At 40.5% G+C, this 8,000-nt stretch overlaps 1 protein-coding gene across 2 annotated transcripts in view; it reads left to right on the top strand.

The window, feature by feature from the left end:
• The first annotated feature begins 484 nt into the window (after positions 1-484).
• LOC306884603 (fibroblast growth factor receptor 2-like) overlaps positions 485-8,000 on the top strand; it is a 46,987-nt gene continuing 39,471 nt past the window's right edge. For both annotated transcript variants that reach the window (XM_079440602.1, XM_079440603.1), the window contains exons 1-2: positions 485-1,022; positions 3,279-3,538. In XM_079440602.1, the coding sequence (XP_079296728.1) occupies positions 3,355-3,538 (184 nt within the window). In that variant the 5' untranslated portion in view covers positions 485-1,022; positions 3,279-3,354. The remainder of the gene's footprint in view (positions 1,023-3,278; positions 3,539-8,000) is intronic.

Here is an 8,000-nt window from a genome sequence, read left to right as displayed (position 1 = left end):
TGTTTTTGACTACATTTTTAATGTCTGTTTTGCTAGATTTGTCCACAGTGGATGATCTTAAATGGTCAGATTACGCTGATTTTAAAAACGGGATGTTTGTGAAAATATCAACATTAAATTCTCGACCTGTTATTGCATTAAATAATCTCAATATATACATCTGAGATTTATAATCTCGACATGTAATGAATCTTTAAGACGTCACAATGCAATTTATTTTACAGACATTTTGTCTGACAGAATGTTTTAAAATGTCAAATCCATGAAATGGAAAGTGTCATGACCCAAGTATGTATGCAATTTAAAAGGCCCTGGGGTCTCTGGGGGCCCCCAAAGGGTTGATAATCCGACAGATCTGCCACAAGGTGGCGCTGTTGCAGTGAATGAATAGCATTCTGCAGCACTGGAGCTCGTGCAGGGGAGGAGGGAGACCCCCAGTTCCCGACAAACTTTGCAGGATTGCGCAGAACTGCTCGGAGGGAGCTCCAGCTCCCAGGTCTGTGATTGGAGGAGAAAGACCGAGTCCAAAAACTATCAGCCAGGAAACGTCTCGGGTTTCAGGGGGGAGTAACACTTCTTCAGGGGGTTGGAAGGAGAGAGAAAAAAATCTGTGTAAACCTGACAAAGCCTCTGAGAACAGCCAGTATCCTCAGAGACTGCGCTCATGTCACTGGATGTGTATTTTGGGATGGATGTTTTATTCGGTGTTTGTTGCAGTGTTGCATCTCTTGTAGCTGAAGGCTGATGCGCGTTTTGCACGAGCCGTCTGGTGAAGCAACAACTACTTGGTTTACGGACGAAAAAAAGTTTCTGGGACGCGTAATTTCTTTTTTTTTGTCCTCTTCTGGAAGGATTTACACAAACACGCACGGATACTATCGATGGGTCGCTAGTGGCATGCGATCCTGTCGTTGGTGCCCCGTTGGATTTGGGAATAGTTTTGGTCGCATTCCTGACTGGATTCGGCCCATGAGCTCCCTGTTTATATGCGGATCCTGAACTTCACTATCAGCTCCTTCTCTGTAAGTTCTCAGTGTTTCTGGTTATATTTTAAGCGGAGGTTTGCTTGTCTTTTATGGAAATGCAACTTTTTGTCATTTGTTGCGGCTTTACGCACGCACTACCTTCGGTTTTTAAATACGCGAATGTATCTTAACTATAAAATATGGTTATATTACATTAAATGCGCACAAATTTGGATATATCTAAAGTTACGTGGAGTTCACTGAAAATGTCATAACTTATGATCAGCGATGGCCTTGTCAGAGGTTATCTTGCAAAATATTTTTATTTAGTTTATCTAAATGCATGCGCACTTTCTTGCTTGCTTTAGTTTTAAAGATAAAGACCGCTTGCAAAGTGTAAAATTATGAATGTATGATTTTTTGATGAAACATCAAAACACTGTATGAAAAAAATGTCGTCTTAAATGAAAGCTGCAAGCCAATGCTAATGCCTTACGTGATATAAAAATCATAAAAGTCAACTTTCATAAAAATCTGTTATATGAACGTTTTTTGTTGTTGCGAAGTATTGCATAAAGTCAAAAAGAAGTCAATTTCCTCCTCAAGCGTCATGATTTTGAAAAGTAATGCATTAAATAGGGCAATCATCCAATCTGGATTCAGATTTATAAAAAGCTACCTTTTTGTGTGTTTTTCTGGAACAGTCTGGCCTACCTGTTGTTTCTTTTTCCTTTTTCCCTTCTTTTTTAAAAGTGCCCTTTAATCATTATAGTGGCAATTAAAGTATCCTCAGGCTTCCTGCCCTGAAATCTGTGGACACTGATCTTATAAAAATGAAACAGACTGACATGAGTTTGCTTTAGAAAGTTTACTTTGCCATTATTATTAATGATTGGGTTTTGGATTTCCTTAGTCAATAGCCTCTGTGTTATTTGCAAAAATCAACCAATAATTAGCTCTAATCATAATTTAGATACTAATTAGAGTTTACCTAATGATAAAATCTGTCCATTCACAAAGTGATTGAGTTAGTCTTCAGTAATCAAATCATGATAAACTCAGTAGGGTTGCTTTTTTATAATAGGCCTCGATAAAGAACGACCATTAGGTTCAAATGTAATCAAAAACAGTGGAACATGAGTGTTTTTCTTTGCACTGGCATTAAATCCTTTGTGTATTCTGATTTGAAAGTGAATAACGCCTTCGGATTGCTTGTGCACGAGGCAGACAGAGGTCTACTAAAACAACGCGTTCGCGAGAAAAGGTCTCGAAAGGTGACGTCATGTATTGCAATAGGAAATCTTTTTCAAAATCCTGCTCATGCAGCAAACCCGGGAAGCACTGCCACTGACGGTGGTTTGCTCGCTCTTTCTATCCAGCACCCCATGAGCAATAATGCATCTTGCATTAGGCAGTGCATTAGGTATCAAACCTATGAAGTTAATTGAATAGCGCGTGATTAGAGATGAGAATAAACTGTGTTTGAACTCGTGTTACAGCATCAAAATCCTGCATTGCTCACGTCTCACGGAATAAAAAAAACCCTCTGCAGAGGAGGAACCCCACCAGCTGTCAATCATCTCACAAGCATTAAAGCCTGCTATAAATGCACAGATCAATACCGCATTTACGCGCCAGATCTCGTTTTCAATTCATTTCCAGTGGTCTTGTTTTGAATGTTTGAAATCACATTTTTGTTTGTGCAAATGAGTTAGAGTTTAGAATAACAATGAAATGCAAGTCATGTGATAGAAGTGATAAAATAAATGTAAAGCACGATAAATCAATGCCTATGTCTTAATGCGTGGGATAAAAGTGTCTCAATGCATTTAAACGAATGCATGGGAACATACATAGTTTGATTGCTAGATGAATTACAGTCCTGATAAAATAAATCACTGCTGTTTAATAGTGATGTTGGAAAATTGTCTTCTACATTATTAGTCTGTCAGGTCTGTAGAAAGTTAGCCAAAGTTGCAGGTAGCTTTTGAGGCAGTGGCTGATGAAGGTGTTTTGTGTAGGTGTCAGACAGTATGTAGGTCTAAAGCGGCAAGTCTCGTTTAGCAGCATTTTGACAAGTGGGCCTTTAGTTTCTATCTGTCTCTTTCATAACCCATGCACTCTCTGCAAGATAGTTGTGCTTTAGTGTCAACTAACTGATTTAAAATATTCACACTAGATATGTAGGGCCCATGCTAGGGAGTGTTTTATGGATTGTGTATGGCAAAAATACTTTTTTCTAATTGTTTCTCCTCTTGTTTTTATTTTGGGGATCCCCTGCCCAATCACTGTCCTCTCTGCTGCCCTCCTCAGCCCAGGTGATCGGTGGGAATTCCAGTGAGTGATCGACCGTCCAGCCTGCAGTTCATGGTTGGGTGGAGCCCCTCAGATGGGATCTATGTCCAGGGGGAGGCCGAGGAGGGGGGGATGGGGAGACACGGCCGCTGCTGACGGGATGTCCGCCCGAGGGTGGCTTCTGGGTGCGCTCCTGCTTTTGACCCTGGCAACGGCGTCCGTGGCAAGGCCGTCGTCAAAGATTGCTGAAAAGGTGGAGACTGCGAGTGAACGTGAAGGTAAGGAATAAGAGCGATGGAATATCGTTCAAGGAACATTCCTAGTATTTACAGCAGGATCTTGTTAGGAATTCTTGATTCTTCAGTGGTGACAAGAAAACAGATGCTTCTTTACTGCTTAATTCGCTATAAAAACAACCTTCTCCTACGCAGCTGCACCTATGTGTGAAAATATTTCGTTTTTATTGGGGGAAGTCTTGGGGAAAATAAGGAATTTGGGTGAAACAAAACATTGCTGCACGGAATTTCTCGTGGTGTAGGTAGGATTTCTCATGGCTTCATACATCATTAGTTAGTGCAGATTTATGGGATTAAACTTTTCATAAACGGTTGTGTTCAGCCCTTCAAGACAGCCAGGAAAGTTCTGAGGAGGTGCTGGTTTGCAATGATGTGTGGTTTGGAGGTTTTATGAGTTGCTGTATGCAAACCCTAGGAAGTACTTCTTCTGCATGGAGCACGTCTTTGAAACTCCGATAATTATGTGGAGAAAGCGGTTTAAGCGTATATCTGGCATCTTTGAACTGCGAACCCTGAGGTTTTATAATGTATGGAATTATTTTTCGTATGCTATATACTCACAGCAGCTTGTTTCAAAAGAGTCGCTTTTAGGATTTTTGTGGTTCCACTCCTAACGTCTCTTTTCCTTTCTCCCCCCATATTTTCTCCCTCTCCATCTGTCTGAGTTTAATGTTGTTCAGAGTTGAGGACCACACACATACCTGCCAGCTTGGCATGTAGATGCAAACCAACCCGTATTAGTTTGTTTGGGAAGAAAATAAACCCTATATGCTTTCAGATTTGAACTAAAATGAAACAAGAGATTCTCCGCTCTGTTCGGAGGTTTCCTGACTTCCTTTTAATGGGATGTGGTTTGTCATTGTCTTCATTTCCAACTCTAAGTAAAAACATTCATTTTATTTGCTTCTTTGGCACTTTCTGAAGTGGTAAATTCCCAGTGGCGTGTCCTGGCCCAGTTTTGCCACATTCTACCATTAGTAGTGCGATTATTGATGTGATTTTTCCATTTCGTTTGGGGCAGCAGGTAATGAGAACTGTTGTGTTGGATAAGTCTGCTTTTGTTCCTCTGGCTTTAATCATTATGTTAATTAAAGGGTTGTCAAACACAATCACTGGAAGCGGCTACCCCACCCCCAACCAACACTTTCCAGATGCCCTTTGACCTCAGGGTTAAAGGAGGTCCATAGTAGGGTTAAAGGGAAAGTTCAAACTAAAATAAAATTCTGAAAAATATTTTAAAATATCTTACTCTCCGCAAAATAAAGATATTTACACTTGTTTAGAACGACACAAGTGTGAGTAAATGAAAGATTCTGCTTTTCGTGATGAACTGTTTCTTTAAGAGCAAAGCCTCGCTTAACGTCTCAAATACAAAAGATTGTGCAATATCGCGTTGCATTGTTCTACTGGTTATCTTTTGTCCAAAGTCAGATGCTTAACTTTTCATCTTCTAATGCTAAGTGGTGTATGTTGTGGAACTTTGTAAGACGATTTGCGCTTTTCTCTCCTATCATATGATTGAAGATTACGAGAGGTCATGTGACGGAGGATTAAGTGGCTGAAGTGGTGTCATGTGATGCAGATAGGTTGGGAGGTTTTGGTGAAAGGTGGAGAGCACTAACCACACCAGTTTCTTGTGGTACAGATGCAACTCAAATAGTTGAATGGTTGTGCTAAACTTGTTTACTTTTTGTACCAAAGAACACTATATGTATCAGTTCAACAAAAAACGCCCACCCCTGGAGGGAAACTACAAAACCCCCCACCTGATGCATGCAAAGCCCACCAAGGGCTCGGTTGTGTTTCTGGGAGGGGTAATTGTTTAAGATAGCATATCAGTTTAGAATTCCTACAGAGTTTCACGTGAGATGGTTTGTCTGTGAGAGTTATATGATAGAAATATTCCATTACCTTCCTGAATCAGCAGCGTTGCTAACTTAAATGAGTTTTATTTGGAACAGGCTTCTCTGTAGACGTGATAAAGGCTGGGAGAGCGGTCGAAATCTTCTCAGAGGTTGGAAAACAACACATTGTGAAAGTGTGGGAAAGCAAACTTGGATCAAATGTAATCTGACAGGGCTTAGAGCACAATAGAGTTGAAGATCTTCGCCCTTTATTCTCTCATTCCCTGCCGCCCCATAAGGTTTGTGGTTGGAACCAGAGGTATGGCCAGGCTGACCCAATGGTGGAAAATGTGGAATCGCACAAGCTTGTTCGGATCTTTATTATTTGGATTGTGTGATTTATTTATTGTCATTGGAGTGGTTCTGCTGGTGTTTTAGTGTGCGTGTGTGCCCTGTTGGTTTGGACAGAATTAGACACAGTCAAACAGAGCTTTGATGATGTTTAAAACATTGGCTGGAGATCCAAGCGAATCTCTCGCTGTCTTTCCTGCCATCACTTTTTTTTCCGGAATCGGAATCGTCCCCAATTCTTTGCTCTCTGCCTTTTTAGCCCGAGGGCTTTGTTCTCACAACCCAGACGTTCCTGTTCATGACAGTGACAATACCCGAAGCAGAAACAGCAGAACTGTGAGAGATGCTCAGCCTCTTGATAAGCGTGCCTTAAAGTGACCACCTGCATACAGTAGGGGGTTTCCTGGGCGAACCATTTTCTGTTTATACCAAACGTCCTAAATCATGATAGTAAGTCCCTGTAATAAAAGTGTCAGCTCACACCCTTTGTTTATTGTGTTTTCTCGGGTGAATAAAGCCTCATTCTCCCACTAAACAAACAAAATTTTTTTTTTCCTCCAGAAAATGTTTATGTTGCTGTTGTCAAGCTTTGCAGTGTTCTTTGTTAGTGCTGTATATGCTGTATATTAGGAAACACAAATGGATTTGATGTGTAATTATTTGAATTCTCTATATATGTAAAATATATAAAAGTATGTGTGTGTGTGTGTGTATATATATATATATATTTTTTTTTAGAACAGTATTAGGTGGTTGCCTGAGTATTTTGGGTGCTTGCTAGGTGGTTTCAAGTCATAAAAGGCTACTTTTAAGTCAGTAAAATTTTTTTCCTCCCCATTTTTTTCACTTAAATCACTTAGAAACTAACTAGCACACCTCTCCTCAAGAAGGCGCATGATTTGATGCATAATTCATGCCTGTAGCACAAATGGCACAGAGCAGGTTACGTGCTAAATTTTAAAGTTCGCAATTTGCTCAAATCCCCTACCAAATTCCTGTGTTTATATGTGACTCCAGAGGTTTTGGAGGGAAAGTTGGCCAATGAGATTTGCCCGGATGCTTGTGTTGCCGTGGGCGCCCCTGAGAGGCCCGTGCTTTTGGCTGGGCATGCCATTGTCATGACAATAAAGCTTGCAGAATTACAATTTGATACTTTTATAAAATTACATTTGGCATCCATGCTAAATTTTGCGTGAGATGCAAAAATGCATTTTTTAAATGAATCATGTTCTGTGATTTCAAGTAATGTTTTAAATTTTAATTTAATAAAATGAGTAATTTTGCATTTTTATTTATTATTTATTACATTTGGTATCAATGAAGACTTTAACATGAGGAAAAACTGAAAAAAAGCAAAAATGCCTAAAAGTGATTTATGTAATTTTTCAAGATTTGGCATCAACTACAACGTGTGCGTGAGCAAAAACTCTTCTTAAGAAAATTAGATGAGATTTTTGATAATCATTTAATTTTTATGAAACTGCATTTGGCATTAACAAATATACTAGTACCTTTATGAACACTTGGGGGTTTACAACTCCCTGGTTGGGAAATGCTGGACAAGTGGAAATAGGGTGTATATGTCTGTTATCAGAGAGCCATTTCATCATTGTCTCGTCGTCGCAGACACATCTCATCCGACTGACCCCGAGCACTCAGTGAAGCGCACAGCGGTCTCGATTCCATGTCGCCAAGCGGGCGGAGACAGAAGGATGATAGTGTGAGAATTGGACAGACTGGATCCTGTCACAGTTTGGTCGAGAGCCTAATTATCTGTTCTAGCGGAGGCGCAAATGAGACTTGGTGGAGCGGACGGGAAGTGCGAGACAGTCCGTATCCGTCACTCCTGACAGGACGTTTGATAATAACCGCCACTCACAGCACGCTTTTCAATAGCCTTCCCATCAAAACACAGGAGAACAGATACAGTCACACCTCGAGAAATGGAGTTTGAGGGTTTTTTTTCCCCTGCATGTGTTTCATATATTATTCTACTTTAAGCACATGAGGAAAAGACTACGTTTATTGTGCCAGAGTAGGATGCTGCTCTGACCTTTCCCAAGACGAAAAATCTGGAATTTGCAGGATGTCAACAGGTTGTGGATTTGTGGAGGGTCGATGACTTGTGGATGGCAGGGGGCCGGTTGGCAGGGTGAGGGGTGAAAGGTCAAAGAGCAAATCAGAGGAGCAGGAGGTGGTGTTGATGGTAAAGAACAGATGTATTGGACCTGAAGAGAAAAGAGAATGAA

Source organism: Barbus barbus (assembly GCF_936440315.1).
Source record: "Barbus barbus genome assembly, chromosome: 18".
In the NCBI taxonomy this organism is placed as follows: Eukaryota; Metazoa; Chordata; class Actinopteri; order Cypriniformes; family Cyprinidae; genus Barbus; species Barbus barbus.
The sequence above is the reverse complement of the archived record's forward strand: the minus strand, read 5'-3'. Positions and strand labels throughout refer to the sequence as shown.